The sequence below is a fragment of the Danio rerio genome, chromosome 4, assembly GCF_052040795.2.
Source record: "Danio rerio strain M-AB ecotype USA chromosome 4, GRCz13ab, whole genome shotgun sequence".
Taxonomy (NCBI): domain Eukaryota; kingdom Metazoa; phylum Chordata; class Actinopteri; order Cypriniformes; family Danionidae; genus Danio; species Danio rerio.
In genome coordinates, this window is record NC_141024.2 from 49,036,615 (window position 1) to 49,060,178 (window position 23,564).

General features: G+C 36.7%; 1 protein-coding gene and 1 long non-coding RNA gene across 3 annotated transcripts; one reads left to right on the forward strand and one right to left on the reverse strand.

The window, feature by feature from the left end:
• Positions 1–2,158: 2,158 nt before the first annotated feature.
• LOC137490967 (uncharacterized) lies at positions 2,159–23,423 on the forward strand. Of its 2 annotated transcripts, XM_087248609.2 has the most exons (4): positions 2,159–2,209; positions 6,121–6,270; positions 19,136–20,602; positions 20,686–23,423. In XM_087248609.2, exons 2-4 carry the CDS (start codon positions 6,186–6,188, stop codon positions 20,718–20,720), a joined length of 1,587 nt encoding a protein of 528 aa, XP_087104735.1. In that variant the 5' UTR covers positions 2,159–2,209; positions 6,121–6,185; the 3' UTR covers positions 20,721–23,423. The 2 variants fall into 2 exon arrangements, with proteins under 2 accessions (XP_087104735.1, XP_087104734.2); XM_087248608.2 differs by having other exon boundaries at positions 19,136–23,423.
• On the reverse strand, positions 8,067–20,979 carry LOC148682131 (uncharacterized). Its single transcript, XR_015942968.1, has 2 exons — positions 20,152–20,979; positions 8,067–20,068 (listed from the first exon to the last, which is right to left on the reverse strand). It is a non-coding gene; the product is annotated as an uncharacterized LOC148682131 (long non-coding RNA).
• Positions 23,424–23,564: the final 141 nt, after the last annotated feature.

Below are 23,564 nucleotides of genomic sequence, written 5' to 3' on the forward strand. Positions count from 1 at the left end.
ATCTCCTGGAGTTTACATCAGAAGAGGAATCCATCAAGGATGTCCCATCTCACCTTTTCTTTTTAATATAGCTGTTGAACTTATGTCATTATATTTAAAAAATTCAGAGTACAGTTTAGGTATTGATATACCTGGTAGGACTTTTAGTTTAAGTCAGTTTGCTGATGACTCTATTAATTCTTTAAAAAAGGGAGGTGCTCCCTTTAGCTCTTGTCAAAATTTCTGTTTCCTAAAGCTTCTGAATTCACCTTAAACCTAAGAAAATGTGGAATATTAACTATTTAGAATTGTACTTTAAGAGAATTAGAGGGTATTCTAGTAAAAGAGGAAGTTAAATATTTGGGAGTTACCATCACCAAAAATTCTGTTAATAGAGAATGTGCAAATTTTAATATTAAAATGGAAGGTATGAAAAAAATCCCTAAATCATTGTCTAGCTAGAGACCTTTCCATATTGGGTTCAATTCTTTTGACTGGGATTACCTAAAATTATATATTTAACTTATTCTTTATATACTCCTCCCAAAATAGTTAAATCTATTAATTCAATATTATTTAAATTTATTTGGAAAAATAAAACACATTATTTACGTAAGAATCATATGATTAAAGAGTATGAATAAGGAGGTTTAAAAGCAATCGATTTTGAATGTCTTTATGGCACTTTTAGAGTTAAATGACTGAAAGAGTGTTTAGCTAAGCCTTATTCAATATTTTATCATATCCCAAATAATTTGTTTAAAAAAATGGTGGCCTTGAATTTGTATTAAGATATGATTATGATTGTTCAAAACTTCCTTTGAAGCTATCTAATTTTCATAAGCAAGCACTACTTTTTTGGAAAATTATATTTACCCATAATTTTCCCCTCATAAATCCACTCTTTGAAATAAAAGGGCTGTTATTATTAACAGGAAATAATTGTTTAGAGGTGACTGGTACAATAAAGGCATTATATTTATTAATGATTTGTTAGATGTAAATGGACTGCTATCTCATAACGAATTTTTAAATAAATATAGAGTTAAAATCACAGATAAAGGTTATACTGAAATTTGCGAGGCTATACCTATTGCTTTGTTTAGGTTAATTCAAAGTAATTGTTTTGATCTCCCATATATACTTGTAACTTTTCTTTCATTTTTAAAAATATTAAATGTTGATATTTTCGATTGTAAATGTAACATCAAGCTTATTTACAAACAATTTAAACGCTTATCATTGGTGATTTGAAGTGTGATCATCTAGGAGTTGTTAAACCCTTAGTAGAGGACAAAGCTTTTACCTTTTATCTTAAATATCCTGTAGCACCTAAGGTTAAGGAAACTCATTACAGAATTGTATTCAGGATATATCCTGTGAATTAGTTTATTCAAAAAAGATTTAACTTTGATGTTGACAAGTGTAGCTTCTGCTCCAGAAACACTCGATCACTTATGTTTTTCTTGTGAATTTACTTTTAAATTCTGGTTTGACATCCATACTTGGCTTTCATTAAAGATGATTTCAGTCCCCCCTATTGTTCTAGAAGATATTTTATTTTACAAAGATGATTTACATTGTTCTTTCTCTGATGTTGTGAACTTTATTTTACTAATGGGTAAATATCAAATTCATTGCTGTAAGTGGAAAAAATGCTGAACCTCTTTAAGATGTTTTCTTTCTGAGGTAAAGAAAGTGGCTCAAAGCCTCAAATATTTCAGAAACCAAAGTAAAATAACTGAAGCTCTCTGTACTTCATTTTCATAATATTTATTGTTAGAATATTTTGTTTGTCCTTTGATGTAGATCTTTTGTACTGCTTCTTGCTCCTTGTTGCAGTTGTAACATTTTTAATTTATTTTATATATTTGTAATGGTAAATATGCCTTGCGATGTTGATTGTTCTGTCTTGTGATGTAAACTTTTTGCAACAATAAAAACGAAAAAAAAAACACTTATTCTTAGTGGATTAAACAAGTTTTTCAAAATTGTGTAAAAATGTTTGGATTAAAAGTTTTGATCAACTTCAAATACTGAATGTCTGTGTATTTGAAAGAGAGAGAGAGCAGATATGTTATGTGAGATGTGAAAAGGAGTGTGAAATTTATGATGTCCTGACTGCAACAGTAAGTGGCAAAAAAGCTGAACAACAAAGACTTTTATTTTGGCGTGTTATGTGACGTCATAAGGCTGCGCCGCTTCCGCGCTGCGGTTCAACTGGAGGAAGGTTTGTTTCACAACTTTACACAAATATAAACCGATTGATTTAAGTTTCAGGTTTTCCTTTCGATATTATATACCTGCGGTTGACTATTATTTTAATCCTTTATACAACGAAGTATTATTTTAATAACAGTAATCGAGGGCTATTGTTTGAACAACTGAAATGTGTTTTAATGAAGGTTTATTTATTTACTAGCATAATGTCATTCCAATACAAGTATACATTATAATTATATATATATATATATATATATATATATATATATATATGAGCAATTCCATGAAAATGTCAACCTTATCATCAAAAAATAAACTTTTGACCAAAATAACAAAACCTATTTAAATTTGCTCATTAAGGTCTATATTTTATTGTAATGATGTGCTCTTGTTAAATTTTTAATGAAATTGGTTTGTTTATCCATGAAATATGAGGATTGTGCCAATGGTAAATTTCATTATAATCCAACCACATTTCGTGCTTTAGAATAAGGGATTAAAGACTCACCTTTTCCATGCTTTATGTTAACAGTAATCATTCTGCAGAAGGATTGGAGTCTGTAGTATAAATAATTACCCTTACTTTTTCATAACATTACTGCCCTTTTGATTTATGAGCTACATATTTAAGACATCACGCAGCTTCGGTCACGTGTCACGTCCGTAACGATTTAATGAAAAAGTTTATACTGTGGAATAAATATTATAACAAATAAAATGAAACTTTGTATACAAAGCCAAAATATGTCCATACTAATTATGATCGCCAATTCATCTCAGGTCTTTGCTCTAAACAACCACAATTTTGCGTTACGGACGTGACCATTTTTGAACTCCTTATTAATATAAGCCATGACTAGCGCATATTTGTTCATTATGATGCTGCATTACAATTACTGACTTACATTACATAACATCCATATGTTATATCAAGAATTGAACATTTCATTTAACTATAAACCACTTTAGTAACATTTCAGAAATAAATGTTTAATAAGAAAACAACATTTTACATATTGCCATAATTGGCCATAATGACTTAACCTATTTCCTCCGTCTTACTTGCGGTTCATGTGCGCACGCGCTGCCTATAGTGAAAGATAATGACAATGAACCATAAGGCTTTGAACCTATACATTTTGTAAAGTATAGGCTAAGCATATAACAATTTTGTTATTTACATGTGATACTGCATTAATTTGCATACATGTTTTATAAGCTGTAAAATGAAAGCATCCGTTTGGTGCGAAGTTATAAAATATTTGTCTTTGTTTGATTTGTAGATTAGGCTATTTAAAATGTATATAAGAACTATTAATAGCTGTTTTTTTCCAAATGGAAAAAAGGGTGGTTTGTTGATTGTAGTCTGCACTAAATCATGAATATGCCTAGTTGAGTTTATGACGCGGCTCCAGGCAGCACAGACGACCAGGATCAGCGCTGGTTTGTCAACTCCTGTGTCAAACTGTGGCCAGAATATCCTTCTTTCATTTTCCTTTTTTGGCAAAAAACATATGTAAGCACGTGTGTTTGCACGTGTTACTGTCATGCGAGTTAACAAATATGTGTTGCTCATAAAAGCCGATAACAACGAACGCGCTTCTTCATTCCAGAGTCGTGAGGCGCTCCGCAATGCATTTTATGTTGACAAGAAGAAAAGGAGCACGGTGCTCTTTTGAATGTCACTATAGATAACAACTGAATCAGCTGGTCTATTGTGCGCGAGTGTTGCTGTCAATGTTTTCATAATTTAAATTTTTAAATAACATTATGAAATTCAAGATTTGTAAAGTCATACAACTTTGGATGACTTAAAACAACGACCACAAGTCTCTCCGTCATTAAAAAGTTCGCCGTAGTCATCTTGACACTGCTGTCACCTCCAAGGAAACCCCGCCTCTGCTTTCGTTTGATTGAAGAATGAAAGACGCCACTGAGGTAACATGCTTTTCTTCTGGAGCGCACAAAGCGCGCAATGACAAAACGCGAGGCGCGCAAGGCGCATAATCAATAACCTCCATGCATTTGGTCTTTTCCCACTGCTCAAAATGTGCACGCCGCGGGTCAGGCCACAGCGGAGTTTTCGTTTCATGCAGAGCATAAATATGTTTTTTATTTTATTAATTAAATAACTATTTATAAAGATAAATTATCAAAGCGACACAATTCATTTTCCAAGCCCTTTATCCAAAATCTAAGCACTTTCAAAGCTTAAAAATTGGCTATAGCCTACATTAAAATTGAAACATTTTCAAAGATTTCCAGCACCCGGCAAATGCGCTTGAGTGCTTATTAAAATTATTTTAATAAGAATAAGAATATTCTATAATAAGAATAAGAATAAAATCTTGATATTGATCTAAGCTTTAACTACATTATATGAGTATTAAATTTGTTAGAAAATCGATAGGACCTGCAGCTGTAAATTTTTAATTCAATATTTTACACAATCGGTTATGAACTATAGCCTAAAAATATAAACATTATAGTCATCCATCGTACATGCCTACAACCAATGACTATTTTTCTGCTTGTTTAACATAGCCTACACAAAACCTTTCTTAAGTTATAAAGTTTTCTCTCTCACCCTGGTGCGTATGAACTTTTTGCAACCTGTCCTGAAGTGACTGCCGACGAGAAAAAGAAAGCAAGCGCGAGTGGAGAAATTAAATTATTTATTCCATCAACTAACACGTTAACTAGAATAAACTAAAATAAACTGTCAAATATAATATTGCCATATCTGTGACAAAACTAGATTTTAAATATTCTCCACGTAGACAAGGTCTTGCACAACAGTCGGGCAATGATTTAATTCAAGTTTGTCTGGAAACACTAACTTTAGGAGCCTGCTAAACATAGGCCCATTATAGCTGATTATGTTTATTATAAATTCTATATTATTCAGAGTATAAAAGCACCATGTTAGCATGCAACATTGTTACCGAATTGAGTTTTGAACATTCGAACGTGCGTTAACCTTTAACAACACACATGCCATAATACGAATTAAATATAACAAGGTGATATCTATTTAAGTTTGATTAATTGTGCAACCTTACCATTCAGATGTCTCAGAGGTTAAAGTTTATTGGTTTACACACCCAACAGATATCCACAAATAGGTCTTTGGTCAAGTTTTGAAAGCATTTATCTGATTTTCATAATGTGTCAACTGTCAATTTCAGAGCAGTCACGTCCGTAACGAAGACAAGTCACGTCCGTAACGATAGTTTTTCCTCATTAATGCAAAAATGAAAAACTAAATAAAATTAATTATATATGTCCCATGCAGAGCCAACCCTTATCCTTTTGACTGTTATATATTTTTTTGGCTTCTGCATTTTCATTCACAGAATTTTCACAAAGTATGTCAACTCACAAAACTCATGTCTTTTTTTTGTCACGTCCGTAACGCATTCATTTTGCCGTCATTTTAAATATAAAACACCTGCATAGACTGATATTTTTTTGATGCCTGAACTCCATGGTTAAGGGGTAAGAAAAATATAAACATATATTTCAATATACTGTTAACATATACCTTCTCTGAGAATATACGTTTCATTTTTTTACTGCAAATGTCACGTCCATTACGCTGGAATCAGCCATATACATATATATATATATATATATATATATATATATATATATATATATATATATATATATATATATATATATATATACATATATATATATATATATATATATATATATATATATATATATATATATATATAAATATAAATAAATGGAGGACTAGTTTTTATTAGGTCATTTGTTTGTGGCTATTGTTTCTTGCTCAGACTTACCTGATTTATTTTTGTCAATCACACTCATATAAAGAAACTGTTGAAGAAAGTGTTGAAGAGAAGTTATTTTGTTTCTGTTCATTGTTTTGTTCATTTTAAACAGAATAAAGTGTCCAAACACAGAGAAAAACTCCTGCTGAAGCGACTGATCTCCACACTGTTATAAAGATGGCGTTTATTAAAGAGGAGAGTGAAGATGTGAAGATTGAAGAAACATTTACAGTCAAACAGGAAGATCTGCAGGAACAAACAAGTTAGTTTTCATTTAGATATATTTTAATAATAAGAATACTAAATTAAACCCATGTTGCAGCCCTGAGTGTGCTGCCTAGTTCTGCTAAATGCACATAAGCACTCATTGAAAGACAGGAATGAGTTTCTTTTGTTACTTGTTCTCATGTCTTTTGTCATTATGTATTATTAGTCTCCCATTTTCTCTACCTTCTTAAGGTTATTGCTTTTCTTGTTCTCCTACTGTGTAAAGCGCCCTTGAGCACTGTCGCTATAAAAAATAAATGAAAACAATAAATTAATAAAAAGTTAAACTGAGCTGACGATATTTGACCTACAGTATTCTCATAAAAGATATCTGCCATTACAGTGATAGTGTTAGCTAGGTACTTTCCATTTGCATATGTCAGGTTGATCACAATTCCCTTTTTTTCATCGACTTCTTTATGGGTTTAAACTTGTTTCTAGTAGTTGTTACTAGTTCTCACAGATAGTATCAGAGTTAGAATTAAATCTTTATTATAATAACTAATTACCAGGGCTATTGTATTTAAACAGGGTTTCCGCGGAGTCTTAAAATGTCTTAAATTCCAAAATCTAAAATTTGGCCCTAAAAAGTCTTAAATTTGCTGAAATGTTGTGTTGTAGGTCTTGTTTTGTTACTCAATTTGGTCAAAGCCCATACAATCACCAACAATCCATCTCAATAAAACTTTCAACTTTTATTTAAAAAGGTCATTTTAACTCTGTTTATCATAATGGTAAAGACTGCTGAGGATATCTACCTGGACAGATTGTTTTGAATGGATTTAGTTTATTATAGTTTTTAAAACTTTTAAAACATTTGTTAATTAGTTTTTTTTATTTTAAAGAAAGTTGATTTTGGGAAAAAAAGTGTGTGGATCCAAGTCGAGCTCTCTTGTTTTTACACAATATTTAAGATATTTTGCTAAGAAATATCTAAAATATTTTTGTTATTATTAGTTTTGATTTATTATTGTATTATTAAACATTTTATATAAAAAATATTTTTTGAAAGGACAAATAAAAAACCTTTTCTTCTGGGCCATTTGAAAAATTCCTTATTCTAAAAATTCATTCATAATGGTCTTAAAAATGTCTTTAAAAGTCTTAAATTTAACTTGGTGACACCTGTAGAAACCCTGATTTAAAGTATGTCAGAAAACGTGGATGACTCTAATTTTAAATATGCGGAATGAAAATGGACACTAAAATAATTAATTATTATAAAACATTGTACAGTATTCTAAACTATATGATGTTAAGTTTATCAGTATTGACCATATTCTTCATGTACCAGCAGGCGCCGCTATTGAAATCTTTTTGCTTTTTAAAGAATACATTTTTAGATCCTTAAAACAGTGTAATGCTGCTTGTCTTTGATCTTGTGGGGGAAACCGGAGCACCCAGAGAAAACCCACGCCAGCTTGGGGAGAACATGCAAACTCCACACAGAAATGCCAACTGACCCAGCTGAGGCTCGAACCAGCAACCTTCTTGCTGTGAGGCGACAGCACCACCTACTGTGCCTCCTCGTCGCCCGACAACACTGTTTTATTTGCATATTTTTTATGCGATATTCCAGTTTTGCAAATTAATTTAATTGGCATTTTTGGATGGAAACATAGCTGTAAGGTTTGGAGCTTACGCTGCTATTCTGAACCAATAATCGGAAACAGAAAGCAGTTGAAGGATGGCTTGTTTAAATCCATTATTTATCTGACTTTATTGTAATTAATCTGACTCCATCAAAGTTGTTATTATCATTGATAAAGAGAAAGAATCTCAAAGCTTAAAGCAGGTAAAGTTGTTTATTAATTTACATGTTTAAATATACAGACAGTAGAATGAAACAAACTAACATACTGTATAAAGAAATTAGCTGTACGTGCACTGCTGAGCAACAAAAACAGTGAAATTGCCTTTGTTAGCATATGAGGCTATGCAGCCATATGAGGGAGAGGCAGAGTAAAAGCCATTCTCCCAGATCAACACTTAACGTTCCTTATTATACCCTGAGTAAAGCATTGTCAAACATGAGTGAAAACCAACCCCCAAAACCAACTGAACATGAGAGCACAGCAGAGGAGATAAAGTGGGTGAGAACATTAACATACTCTCCTCAGGCCATGACTCAACAATAGTAAATAAATTGTATATTGAAATACAAGCAATCAATGTCTCTGTTGATTTTAGCACTACAATGCTTAAGTCATAAACTGTCAAATGACTCCATACATGATAAAGCTATTTGAAGGAAGATCAAGGACGGATGAATTGTGGATGGTGAAAAGCAAATGGTTACTGCAAGCAAATGGCAGAAATTTGTATTTGAGCTGTGATCAACTCTGCCAGGCCAGGAGGACCCATCCCATGCTTGCAATGTCTCAGAAGTCCTTGATTAGCATAGAAGGAATATATAATAGAATAATATATAATTTTTTTCTCATCCTGCTTACCCATTACCTACATTTCAGTCACACAAAGAACAAAGTCACGTACGAGAAAGGCTTGTTCTTCTTTAATTAATAACTAGCTAAAATTCACAGACCTTCGACAGGGACGTGTACTGTAACTAGATTAATGGGATTATTACTCTTCTAAAAACAATGTTTTAGTACTGCTTACATTCTTATTATTCAACTATTTTTATTGATTTTTCCAAAGTCTTTAATTTTTCCACAACACACATATTGAACAACAAATTAACATGGTACATAGCTACAGACATACTCACACCCCATAAATAAAAATTAATTAATTAATAAAAATAGATAAAATAAATTAGAAAACTAGGGATAAACTCTCACCAAGGATATAATAACCTTTGAGCGTTCAATGTAGGAGAGGAAAGGCTGCCAAACCTCTAAAACTTTTTTGTAGAGTCTCGGATGATGTACTTAAGGTGCTCGAGTTTAGCATGTAATAACACTTCTAATATCCAATGTTTGTGGGATGGTGAGTTTGTTTTTTCCATCTTAGGAGAGTCAGGCGTCTGGCCAATAAAGAAGAAAAGGCAATGATCTCGATTACATATAGATGAAAATGATCTAAAAATATTGGCTCAAAATGTATGTAATCTAGGGCATCGCCAGAACATCAGATCTGCTGGCTCCAAACCACATCTGGGGCAAGATGAATCTGACCCTGGATACATTTTTGCCAGCTTGCTCCTAGATAGGTGAAGCCTATAAAGCACCTTAAACTGTAGAAGACCATGTCTAATACATACAGGGGATGAGTGTACCAGTTCTATAGCATATTGCCAAGCTGTATCTGCTATTTCTAGTACCAGTCTGTCTTCCCATTTTAGCTTTATACAATTGAGGCAAGGGGGGGCAGTTCTTTAGACCACTTCATATAACATGGACATCATACCCCTTTGATATGAGTCCATATTTACCAATTCATCTATCCAACATGCTTATGGTTGGTTTTGTAAAGAAGACAAGTGTTTTTATAACGAAACTATGGACTTGAAAGTACCATAAAGAGCCCATATTATACACGAAATAGGGTCATATCTTGGTTGTAAGGGTCTCCAACAACAGTCTAATATGCATGCAAGGTCAAAAAACACTTTCATGGTCTTATAATCTGCATTTTTTTTACCTAATTATCCCAGCGACTCCTGTATGAATCGTCCAGTGATTTATTTGTTCTCAAACCCCTCTTTAGCGTGAAGCTAATCTGCGCTGATTGGACCAATGACAGTCTGTTGCGATTGGTCAACTGCCTTCAGTGAGAGAGTGAAATGCCCAACAGCTAATCAGCAATATAAAAGTAATCACAGTTCATACACGCTCGATAGTGTAGGCGTGGATTTTAGCTGCCAGTGGGTCAATGTAAATACAGACGGTGGACTTGAAAATACCGACGACTAACTATTTTATTGTGCAAAAACAGTTGAGGAGATCTTCTAGCTTGTCTCACTCTGCTCTTTTCACAGACACACACACAAACACATATTGCCCTCGTCCTAACACACACACAAACACTTAACCCTGCTCCGGACGAAAGCGCGCGCGCACACAAACAGACACACACACAAACACTTAACCCTGGTCCGGACGACAACGCACACACACACACCTCCGGACGACAGCCCGCGTACACGCACACACACACAAACACTACCCTCCTCCACGGAGCTCCGTAGACAAAGCAGCACGCGTCACGTTTTTAACGTGGCTTTGCACCCGATATGAGAATAAAGCGAGTTAACCTCATACAATACACGCGGTTACAAGTGACAAATCACAACTAAATACATTTGCAAGCTAGAGTAAACGAGGCTGCTTTAATCGCACGTACTTACACTTGAGAAATGGAGGAAGAAACCCATCCTGACGTCCAGCAGTAAGTTACTCTTTACTGATCCTTCCTTTAACAAAAGCCGATGAAGTATTCTTTGTAGCATGTAGTTTGCAGAAGTTTCCAGTAGTTTCCAACTGCTTGGCTATAAAGCTGAGGTTTCATCTTTGGGTAGAGACTTAATAATATCCATCTGCAGTGTGACTTCAATCGACCGGCATGTTTGCGTGTGTGTGTGTGTGTGTGTGTCTGGGTTTCTGTGTTAGAGGGCGGAGCCGCAGGTTTCAAATATCCCGGGTTTGCGCGTACACGTAAATAAGAGAGAAAAGTCTATGGCTTGGGTGGCTGGAGTCGCTGATGATTCACTTGGCTTTCCTCATGCACCGCCTGGTGTAGATGTCGTGGTGGGTGGGAAGCTCACCTCCTACTACGCGTCCAGCAGTTCACACAATCCTATGTAGGCCTTTGCGATTGCTGCTGGTGCTATTTACATACTAGGGGCCTGTTTCAGAAAGGAGGTTAACTGAAAACTCAGAGTATTTTAACCCTGAAATGAGAGAAACTCTGGGTTTTCCGTTTCAAAATGGCAGGTTTGTTAAACTGGAGAAAGCAGAGTAAGTCAAGCCTGTTTCTGAAAGAAAGGTAACTTTAACTCAGAGTCAGTTACTGTGGTAACTTACTCTGTGAATCTAACATTGGCCGGAAGCAGGTTTTATTCTCTAAACTCAGAGTTTCTGTCGGTCTCCTCCCCTTTTTTAAAGATGAAGTGGTATTTCTCGCCTTAGCCTTACGTCTCCACCCACCTATTTTTATGCTTATAACGATTGATAGAAACCTCATGATGCACATAACTTTTTTAAATATGCATAAAAAACGCGCATAACTGAGTAGGATAAACTTTTATTCGATAGAAAATGTGCGCATAAACTACGATGGAAACACTTTTAATGAACAAATTACAGTACACTGCAAATTTTAGATAGTAGATTTAACTACCTTGGAGTTAAAATTAACACTCCCTCAGAGTTTATATGGGAACCACTATAAGTGTTAAAAATAACACTTTTGAAAGTGTTAACATTGTCAACACCAAGAGAGTGTTAATTAACAAACACTTATTGTGTAAAATATCTGTTAAATTTCCGAAAAAATACCAGCAGCTGTGGTTGCCAGAATCTTTCTGTGAAAAACATGGAAGTTTTATATAACTGTATAAATTTACAAAAATTAACCATATTTCATGAACTAACACATTGTTTATTTTACAAAGTTATAGCTTAGTGCACAAAAATGTAAAGTCTTTAGATGCAATAATGTTTTCATGTGTGATTGCAATTAGCAAACAGATTTTGACTGCATTAGTAACTACACAGTTACCTTTAAACAAAAGAAGATACAGCATAACATCAAATTTTCTCAGTTCATCTTGGACTTGAACAGAGACGCTATTATCCTCCACAATGGTGACACAAAAACCGTTTTGCTGTTTTTCTTTCTTTTTTTTCATTTTTAGATTTTACGGAAAAATACCAGCAGCTGTGGTTGCCAGTAATCTGCTGTTTTTAACATTCATAAATTCAGTTTACAGAATATTTCTGTTAAAAGCACATTCAACAGTCTGTATTTTTTATCGATCTCACACTGCAAATTTTAGATTTGGTAGATTTAACTACCTTAGAGTTAAAATTAACACTCCCTCAGTGTTTATATGGGAACCACTATAAGTGTTAAAATAACATTTTTGAAAGTGTTAAAATTTTTAACACCCAGAGTGTTAATTAGCAAACTCTTATTGTGTAAAATATCTGTTAAATGTATGTCAAAATACTGGCAGCAGTGGTTGCCAGTAATCTGCTGTTTTTTAACATTTTACATTCGTAAATTCAGTTTCCAGAATATTTCTGTTAAAAATACATCCCATAGTCTGTATTTTTCATTCGAACACACTTAAGCCTTAAATTCCACAGCAAAATCCTCACTATTGTCCTCACTACAGAGGGCTGAACACTCAGACAGGGATGAAGTTAATGAGACAATTAAGTGTCTAATTAAAGGAGGATTGAGAATTGTTGATGAACAACTGTTAACAAGCAGAATCACTGAATGAAAGAAAAACACAAGCCAAAACCAAAGATGAAATCAACTGAGAAAAACTCTAAATAAAATAATAATCAATAAAAATAAAACAAATTACACAATAAAAAATTTTATTTTTCAACATCTTTAAAAAAAACTCATCAAATTAAACAACTTATCATGGAGCTTCACCTATTACTGACCTTTGATTTTATTTCTGTCATGTGAACAAAAGCTCTTAATAAAATTTCCGTTGTTCATTTGAAGTCACCATGATGGAGGACAGAGTCTGCTTTAGTCAGGCTCTTCAACTTCTTACTATAAATGTCTTTTATTTTAGCTGCTATAGATAGTGTTAATTACACTATTTAAACATATAGCATGGAAAGCCAGAAGAAAATTAAAGTGTCAGTCTGAAGAGATTATTAATGATAACATAGCCATCCTTTCCTGCTTGTTTTCTAATTCAATATCATATTAGTTATGTGTGAGAAATAAATAATATACATAAATGAAACCACTGAAGCTCCAATAAAATAAAAACAATATTTACATAAGAATGTTTGATCTATGGCAGAACTCAAAAACACACAGACATCAATAATTAGTCTTTGATTCTCAATGATGATGACAAACAAAAAAATAAAAATCAAGTTAAAAAAAAACACTCTACTGAAACATTACCTCCCAAAAACAACACAAAATAAAGGAAAAGAAAGAGATTGTAATAACATAAAGCTGCATAATTTATTCATGCTGCAATGCATGCTGGGAGCTTTGTACTATGCTGGCACCCAGCATGCATTGCGGCATGAACTATGCGGCTTTTTTTTTTAGCAACCACGGTTGAGGTTCATGTCCTGATTCTTGATGCCTGTGTGTCATAAAGAGCAAGCTGGGGCTTGAATGTTTAGTGCATGACAGGTTAATTATTAATTGCATCCTAATTGTTTGTTGAATTTTCTATGAAGAGCAGCAGACTGCCAGAAGTATTGTCCCATGCAGTTTTAATACAACTATATTTGCATATCTTTATGAATCAACTTAATAAACACCGGAAATTAAATCTATAACAATTAAGCATAAACAGTATAGTTTCTCTTGACCTTTCTTGCTATAGCTAATGAGTTTTAGAAACATTAGGATATAAGAGTAAAGCTTCAAGATCTCAAATAAGCAGCCTCTGATCTCTATGATGGTGAGGTCAAATGAAATATTTTAATAAAAAAATATAAACCTCTGTTCATTGTCAAATATTCTTACAGAAATGAAGTCAAACTGTAATCAGTGAAGCTGCTTATACTATTATTTAATGGAGTTGTTTAATCCTCTGTTTTAATTCAGTTGGATTGGTGTGAGGCTGTGTCTGTAGTTTTATTTCTTCCTTCAATTTCTTATTCCTTCAGTGATTGTGCTTGTTAACAGCAGGTGTCTGAATTCACTTATTTGTGGTCATTCCTTCTGTCTAGTGGACTAAACTAATTGACCAATTCAAGGGCCAGGTGAATGAGGGTGTATGGTGAGATTTCAGACACTCTGATTAGTTTCTCAAATACAAGGGTTTTCTACAAAGGTAGATACATGTTACTCTGTGTGACAAGGAGGCAAATCAGCTTCTAATGCCAATCTAACTCTAGAATTTTAACACTTTACTCTGAATTACCTCAACACTTGAAATTTAACACCAATGAATTTGCTGTGTATGTACATTAAAAGAAGACCATGATCATATGATAATGAAAATGTGTGTAAATGATCAACCCAGCAGGCTGAGCACACTGTAACATGTCTTAAATATTGTTTTAGTCATTCTAAAATGCCTTAACTGTTTCAGTATTATTGTATATTATTAATTACCTCCGAACGTCTGGTGCGTGTCAAGAGTCTCCGTGTCTCATGGCTTCAGACGCCCCCATGTGTTCATTGTGTTTCAGCATTGTCTTCTGACATCGAGGCGCAAGTACATTAATTAGGCTAAATAAAGAATTAATTGACGCAGCTTCTTCTACCACAGTAAATTCTGTTTTTACTGTTGATATTTGGTGCCAGTTTAATCAGGAAGTGACAATTTTTTTCTCTTTGACTCGTTGGATGGAATTTTATTCGCATCTTTTATGCAATATTCCAGTTTTGCACATACATTTATGTAATATATTTGGTGGAAACATAGCTATTGCCTACATTTTAGTCACACACAGAAGAACTGTACAAGAATGGCTTATCCTTTTTTAATAAATAATTAAATTAAATTCACCTTCGACATGGATTGTAACTAGATTAATGGGATTATTATTCTTTCTAAAAATTATTTTTAGTACTGCTTACCTTCTAAATGTTATATTAACCTCTATCACTTGATCAATAAAAAAGGCAGACACACAAGTGCACTGTTAAATCATTTAAAACTAATAAATGTATAAAAGTTAGTTTAGAAAAAATATATAAACGTCACAAATTACATTACTTATTTTATTATACTTAAATATTTAAATACTTAAAAAGTGAAATTAGGCATTAACTTGAGCAGCTGTTTTCCCACGCTAACTGTCTCTTCTTCACTGATGGTTGCTTCTTTTCAAATATATACGCTCATATTTGCTATAACTTTGCATGAGAACATCAAGTTCAGCTGGAGAAAGAAATGGTGATCTCTTTTATAAGTAATTGCCATAGTCACTCGTAATGTCTGCGCTCCATTGATAATGCCTTTTTAAAGTCACGGTGCGCGCGCTTAACTCTGAGTTGGTCTACTCGAAGTTGATTGACCCAACTCAGATCAGCTATTCTGAAACCGAAAACTCAGAGTTTTTAATCTCTCTGTAAATCAACTCAGAGTTCAAGTTTAAACTCAGAGTTGTTTGAACCTCCTTACTGAAACAGGCCCCAGGTGGTAAAACAGCCACACAGGATGCTCCCCACAGTGCAGGTGTAGAACGAGCGGAGGATGTGAGGGCTTATTCCAAACCTCCTGAGACGCCTGAGGAAGAAGAGGCGTTGTTGTGCCTTCTTTAGCACTGCCTCTGTGTGAGCAGTCCATGTCAATTCCCCAGCAATGTGTACTCCAAGAAACTTGGAAGTGCTGACTCTCTTCACTGGTGTCCCGTTGATGGTGATGGGGGTGTGTTCTCTATTCTCTTTCCTGAAATCCACCACCAGCTCCTTGGTTTTGCTGATGTTGAGTGAGAGGTGGTTTTCCTCACACCACTGCGTCAGAGTGTGTATCTCCTCTCTGTAGGCCCTCTCATTATTATCTGTGATTAGGCCCACCACTGTCATCAGCAAATTTAACGATGACGTTGGAGATGTGTTTGGCTGTACAGTCATGTGTTTACAGGAAGTAGAGGAGTGGACTGAGAACACAGCCCTGTGGATCACCAGTGTTGAGGATCAGTGTGGATGAGGTTATGTTGTTCAGTCTGCTTGAAAGGAAGTCCAGGAACTAGTTGCACAGAGAGCTGTGTAGACCCAGAGCCTGGAGCTTCACCACTAGTTTGGCAGGCACTAAAGTGTTGAATACTGAGCTGTAGTCCACAAACAGCATTCTCACATATGTGCTTTTATTTTCCAGGTGAGACAGAGCAGTGTGCAAGGTGAAAGCAATTGCTTCATCAGTGTAGCGATTATTTCTGTAAGCAAATTGCAGAGGGTCAGTGTGAGCGGACAGTACAGAGCAGATGTGCTTTTTAATCAGCTTCTCAAAGCACTTGCTGAAGATGGGTGTCAGAGCAACTGGACGTCAGTCATTTAAGCATGTGGTTTTAGATTATTTCAGTATGGGCACAATAGTAGCTGTCTTAAAGCATGTGGGAACCACAGGCCGAGAGAGCGAGAGGTCTGGGACGTAGCTTTCAGGATGCTCTGAAAAGATCTCGTTACGTCCACTACAGAAATAGAGTGTGCTGACGATTTCGGTATCAGCCGCGGAGCGCACAGTGTGTGGGTGCTGTCCTGGGCTTTAAAGCAAGTGTAGAACGAGTTGAGCTCGTCCGGGAGAGACGCAGAAATGTTCACAGTGAGGGGTTTGTTACTTTTAAGGTCTGTGATGTAATTAAGTCCCTGCCACATACTCCTCCCCTATACCTTGTACCTCTGTATTGATGTTTTGCTGTTTTGATAGTTTACCTGAGGTTGTAGTTTGCTTGTTTTTGTTCCTCAGCATTTCTGGATTTATAGGCGGAGGTTCACACTAATAGGGCTGTTCGAACTTCGCCATTAATCTATGGTTTTGGGTTAGGGACAGATTTTTAGACAGTTTAGATATGGACAGTTTTTGTTGGGACCGTGTCTTCTATACACTTTCTGATGAAGCATGTAACGGTGTCTTGAGTAAACTTTAGGTCGTACTCACACTAGGTACAGTTGCCTCGAACTGGGCCAAACCGCACTTGTCCCCCCTCCCGTCTCCCCCGACAGCCTGCACTCACACCACAAATGGGCCTCGGCACGCTTACGTCATCGCTGCTGCGCTGTTCAGTGAGAAGCGCTCTCACTCACTCAGCAGCACAGTGGAGATTTCTCTAGTTATATCGTTTCAGTCGTCTGATATGCAGTGACATGCAGTCAAATATTTCACCAAACAGTCCTTAGGGATGCATTTACACGCAGTCAGATATTTCGCCGAACAGATCCGCCACTTTAGGCGCTTATAAACAATCATAAAGCCCTAGTGCTGCAGGAATGAGGAGGTTTGCTGAAGGCGCGCAACTGTCGTGCAGTGAGATGTCTGCGTCTTTAATAAATTACGGCAGTTTGCGTTCACTGAACAGTAAGAATGATTAATAAATCCATATGAAACAATCCCTTAAAGTCACGTCTCTCTTTCAGTTTCGGGTTTTGGCACGTTTTGCACTCACACTACAAACGTACCGGCCAAGTGAACCGCGCTCAGGCCCTTCTCTTCCAACCGGGCTAGGGCCAGCCAAGTGAACCGTGCTTGAGCCCGATTCAGCTAAGGGTCTTCTCAACGATCCGGGAAACTCACACTTCTCAAACGATCCAGGAAACGGGCCTGGGCACAGTACGGATGGCATAGTGTGAGTAGGCCCTTAATGTCGTCATCAGAAGCTGTCCGTAACATCTCCCAGTCCACAAGATCAAAACATTCTTGAAGTATGGAATCCGACTGGTCCGTCCAGCTTTGAAACGTCTTGAGGGTGGGTGGTTCCCGTTTCAGTTTCTGCCTGTAAGCAGGCAAGAGCAGAACAAAAGAGTCATCTGATATGCCAATCGGTGGGCGGGGGAGGAATTTGTTGGCGTCCCGGAACGGAGAATAGCAGTGGTCCAAAATACGGTCACCACGCATGTTTGTGGTGATATGGTAATAGTATTTTGGAGCGATTTTCCTGAGATTGGCATTGTTAAAGTCCCCTGTAACAATAAACGCTGCCACTGGGTGTGTGGTTTCCTGCTCGCTTATGCTCCCATTCAGTTCTCTTAGCGCCTGCTTTGTGTTGGCTTGCGGGGGGGATGTAGACAGCTGTATTTATAACAGCTGTGAACTCTCTTGGTGCCCAGTGTGGTCGGCACCGAAGCATAAGGTATTCCAGATCAGGAGAACAAAATGATCTAACTGGATGTATGTTTCTCAACCATGAGTTGTTAATAAAGAAACAAACACCTCCTTCTTTGCTTTCCCCTGTCGGTTCTTTCATTCTATCCACAGTATCTTATCCATAGTATTCTATCCATAGTATTCCCTGTCTGCTAAACAAATTTTAGAGAAACATTTTGTTGTAATTATGAATATATACAAATAAAAATAGGCCATTGTTACGACCCCCTCGTTCGAGTTGCAACATAAAAGAGCTCAGACAACAAAAAAATTATATATGCAACTTATTTATTATACACAACTAATAAAACAACAAATCAAGAAACAAACAAATGTCTAGGGGAAAATAAAGAAAATAACTAACTTTAACTACACATATAAATAATGCCAAACAAAACCATAAGATTGCCAAAATAAAGAGATGGTCTTGATGCGAAGACGGCCAGTAGCCACACTATCCTGCAGAAGCTAGCTCACTCTCGCATTTATATGCTTTGAACCAATTGGGGAGCTACCATGGCACCTTAACAGGATCTGCCACATCCAAACTGGAATACCAGGGTCGTCACACCATTTACACCTTTCAAATCTGTGTCTTATCAATGTGACCAAAATTACTTTTATGATCAATTATGTAAGAAACTCTGAAAACTGGACTGACAGCATTTCAATTTACAATGACTTCTATGTTAGGCGACTATGACACAATTTACATTGTAAAAGCAGTAGATAAATAAAGATGAATTTAATCTGCTTAAACATACAGGTTAATGACTGAACAAAATATGATCTGATTTTATTTTACATTTAACATGCATCAAAATAAGTGTGTGTAGCCAATGTTTCTAGTGTCTTTTTACTTTTCAGCTTTTGATGAGAGATTTTTAGACTTAATGAAAATTAATCTGTTATTTATTTATTTCAGACCTAATTGAAGAGAATGAGAGGAAAGAGGAGGAACATCATATCAAAATTGAGGAAAAAACTCATTTACAGACTGATGGTATTTTGAAAAGGAGAGACAAGAATTGTTTCACCTGCACTCAGTGTGGAAAGATTTTGGCAAGCAAAAGCAAACTTAAGATTCACATGATAATCCACACTGGAGAGAAACCATTCATGTGCACTCAGTGTGGGAAGAGTTTCCGCCAAGCATCATCACTTAATAAACACATGAGGATCCACACTGGAGAGAAACCATTCACATGCACTCAGTGTGGAATAAGTTTTAACTGCTCATCATACCTTAAACAACACATGAGGATCCACACTGGAGAGAAACCATTTACTTGCACTCAGTGTGGGAAGAGTTTCAACCGCTCATCAAACCTTGATCACCACATGAGGATCCACACTGGAGAGAAACCATTTACTTGCACTCAGTGTGGGAAGAGTTTCAACCGCTCATCAAACCTTGATCAACACATAAGGATCCACACTGGAGAGAAACCAATAACGTGCACTCTGTGTGGGAAGAGTTTTCGCCAATCATCATCCCTTTCTAAACACATGAGGACCCACACTGGAGAGAAACCATTTACTTGCACTCAGTGTGGGAAGAGTTTCAGCCAATCATCAAACTTTAATCTACACATGAGGATCCACACTGGAGAGAAACCATTTACGTGCACTCAGTGTGGGAAGAGTTTCCGCCAAGCATCATCACTTAATAAACACATGAGGACCCACACTGGAGAGAAACCATTTACTTGCACTCAGTGTGGGAAGAGTTTCAACCGCTCATCACACCTTAATCAACACATAAGGATCCACACTGGAGAGAAACCATTTACTTGCACTCAGTGTGGGAAGAGTTTCAGCCAATCATCAAACTTTAATCTACACATGAGGATCCACACTGGAGAGAAACCATTTACTTGCACTCAGTGTGGGAAGAGTTTCAACCGCTCATCACACCTTAATCAACACATAAGGATCCACACTGGAGAGAAACCAATAACGTGCACTCAGTGTGGGAAGAGTTTTCACCAATCATCATCCCTTTATAAACACATGAGGATCCACACTGGAGAGAAACCATTCACATGCACTCAGTGTGGGAAGAGTTTCAGCCAATCATCAAACTTTAATCTACACATGAGGATCCACACTGGAGAGAAACCAATAACGTGCACTCAGTGTGGGAAGAGTTTTCGCCAATCGTCATCCCTTTATAAACACATGAGGATCCACACTGGAGAGAAACCATTCACATGCACTCAGTGTGGGAAGAGTTTCCGCCAAACATCATCACTTAATAAACACTTGAGGATCCACACTGGAGAGAAACCATTCACATGCACTCAGTGTGGAATAAGTTTTAACTGCTCATCATACCTTAAACAACACATGAGGATCCACACTGGAGAGAAACCATTTACTTGCACTCAGTGTGGGAGGAGTTTCAACCGCTCATCAAACCTTGATCACCACATGAGGATCCACACTGGAGAGAAACCCTTTACTTGCACTCAGTGTGGGAAGAGTTTCAACCGCTCATCAAACCTTGATCAACACATAAGGATCCACACTGGAGAGAAACCAATAACGTGCACTCTGTGTGGGAAGAGTTTTCGCCAATCATCATCCCTTTCTAAACACATGAGGACCCACACTGGAGAGAAACCATTTACTTGCACTCAGTGTGGGAAGAGTTTCAACCGCTCATCAAACCTTGATCAACACATAAGGATCCACACTGGAGAGAAACCAATAACGTGCACTCAGTGTGGGAAGAGTTTTCGCCAATCATCATCCCTTTATAAACACATGAGGATCCACACTGGAGAGAAACCATTCACTTGCTCTTAATTAAATTCAATTCAGCTTTATTTGTATACCGCTTTTACAATGTAGATTGTGTCAAAGCAGCTTCACATAAATGGTCATAATAAATTGGATCAGGGTAGTTCAGTTTTTAGTGTTTAAGTTCAGTTCAGCTCAGTTCAGTGTGGTTTAAATCATTACTGAGAGTCCAAACACTGAAGAGCAAATCCATTGATGCATAGCTCTACCGATCCTGAACCATGCAAGCCAGTGGCGACAGCGGAGAGGGAAAAAAAAACTTTACTGATAGAAGTGAAGAAAAAAAACCTTGAGAGAAACCAGACTCAGTTGGGCACGACCATTTTCATTTCTTCGCTGGCCAAAAGTCTTGTGCAGAGCTGCAGTCTCAGCAGTGGAGGCTGGAAGCTGGCCTAAGTGAAGACTCGTCTGTCCCTGGAGCATCACTGGAATCAGTCTCATGTTCTCCACTCCCCACGACCACCAGCGCAGCAGCAGCTCAGGATACGGCCTGGTCCCGGATATGGAAACCTTGGGATCATCTCGTCACTGGTCTTAGATCCAATCAGTGACTCCGCATAATCTGAGGACCTCGGGATGATTATCCCCAGGTGAAAATGAAGAAAAAAAAAGAATAATTAGCGTAGCTGCTGTTCATAGTGTATATAAGCAAGATGTAGAAACTTGTGTGGAAACCCGCTAAGTGATGCATTGAGTGTATGCTTTACTAAACAGATAGGTCTTTAATCTAGTTTTGAACTGAGAGAGTGTGTCTGAGCCTCGGATGTTATCAGGGAGGCTATTCCAGAGTTTAGCAGCCATAAATGAGAAGGCTCGACCTCCTTTACTCAACTTTGCTATTCTAGGTACTACCAGAAGCCCGGAGTTTCGAGATCTTAAAGAGCGAGTTGGATTGTAGCGAGACAGAAGATAAACAGGAGCTAGATAGGTGAGAATTAATATTTTAAATTTAATACAAAACTTAACAGGCAGCCAGTGTAAGGAGGATAAAATTGGGGTCTGTGGTCACACCGGACTTTTCTCTCCATAGACTTTCATTCATACGCACGCAAATGTGTCAGACTGGAAACGTAAGTTTGCTCGTCAAGTTTCGCAATTCACTGCCTTGCAAGGTTCAAGCTTGGTGAACTTTGACCTTGGAAATTGCATCACTTGACTATGTAAGACCCACACTGGAGAGAAACCATTCACATGCACTCAGTGTGGGAAGAGATTCAACCGATCAGCAAACCTTAATAAACACATGAAAATCCACACTGATGTGAAAGAGTATATGCACTTTGAGTGTGAGAAGACTTATTACAGCTCCAAAATTAAAACTGCACCAGACAATTAACTCTGGAGAGACCGTACAAGTGTTTTTACAAGAGGTTTAATCAGTTAACACATCTGAAAACAACAGGATTCACACTGGAGAGAAACCGTACAGATCTGATCAGTGTCTACAGAGTTTTAATCATTCGGCGCAGCTTAAGAAACACATAGAGAAAAAAGTTACACACATGACATGAATGCAGCAAAAATTTTCTCTGTGCACTGGATGTTTCATGTCTGAATAATGTTTGAAAAGGCTGAGTGACAGTATACTGTTTTCCAACACTCCTACACTGCAGTAGGTCGGGTTGTAAATGTGTTGCGCTTCTCGCGTTTACCGTAAACACCGTGGTGGTGGCTGAGAAAAGAATTGTCATAAACATCTGGCCAACAGCTCCTCTGCAGCTTAAAATCTCTTTGCAAGTGATTGTACCAGTGCAGATAAATTTGTACTCTCTCCAGTGTATTCATGTAGCTAGTGTTGTTTTAGATGATGTTCACTGTCTGACTCCCTGAATGAGAGACATCACTGGGAAGACACCGCACATCAAAGAAGGTGGAGCTCTAGGACGCTTAGTTTGCAGTATACCAGGGCCTCAAGTTTTAAAAGCCCATTCAATTGTCCTGTGTTGCAGCTTTTATTCGTGAAGTTTCTTTACTTTTAGATTCTAGATTTTTCTAGTTTACTTCATTTACTTTGAGTCGAATACAAACTTGATGAATATTTTATGATTTAGGCAGAGCGACAGGTATTAAGTTTTACAATATTTATACACTGTGATGACTCCAGATTAGAGCATGTGGTAAATTCTGATTGGATGCCTGCATTACTCATCAATGGGTATATAAAAGTTGTTGTGCTAGCTACCCCAGGACACTGTGGCTACTCGGGAGTCCACATGTCAAGACCTGCCATCTCATTGGCTCTTTAACCTTATGGTTTTGTTTTGCATTACTTTTGTCATGTAGTTAAAGTGTTGTTGTGATTTTATCCTAAGTTCTTTATCGTCATTATTATCCCTAGAAATTTGTTGGTTGCTTTGATTGTTTGTTCTATGAGTTACTTTTATAATAAATAATTTGCATTCAGGCTATTTTGTTGGCACTCTTATGGTGCGACTCTAACAAGCGGGTCATAACACTTCGCAAAATGTGGCCGGTTGTATCCAAGATCTTGTTCTTTTCAGTCATGACCATAGGTGAGAGTAGGAACCTAGAATGAGCAGTAAATTAAG

Bases quoted from the DNA above. Each gene is read 5' to 3' on its own strand.
- LOC137490967 (XM_087248608.2), top strand. From the start codon at position 6,186: ATGGCGTTTATTAAAGAGGAGAGTGAAGATGTGAAGATTGAAGAAACA. The intron at 6,271-19,135 runs GTTAGTTTTCAT...TATTTATTTCAG, and splicing joins AGATCTGCAGGAACAAACAA to ACCTAATTGAAGAGAATGAG.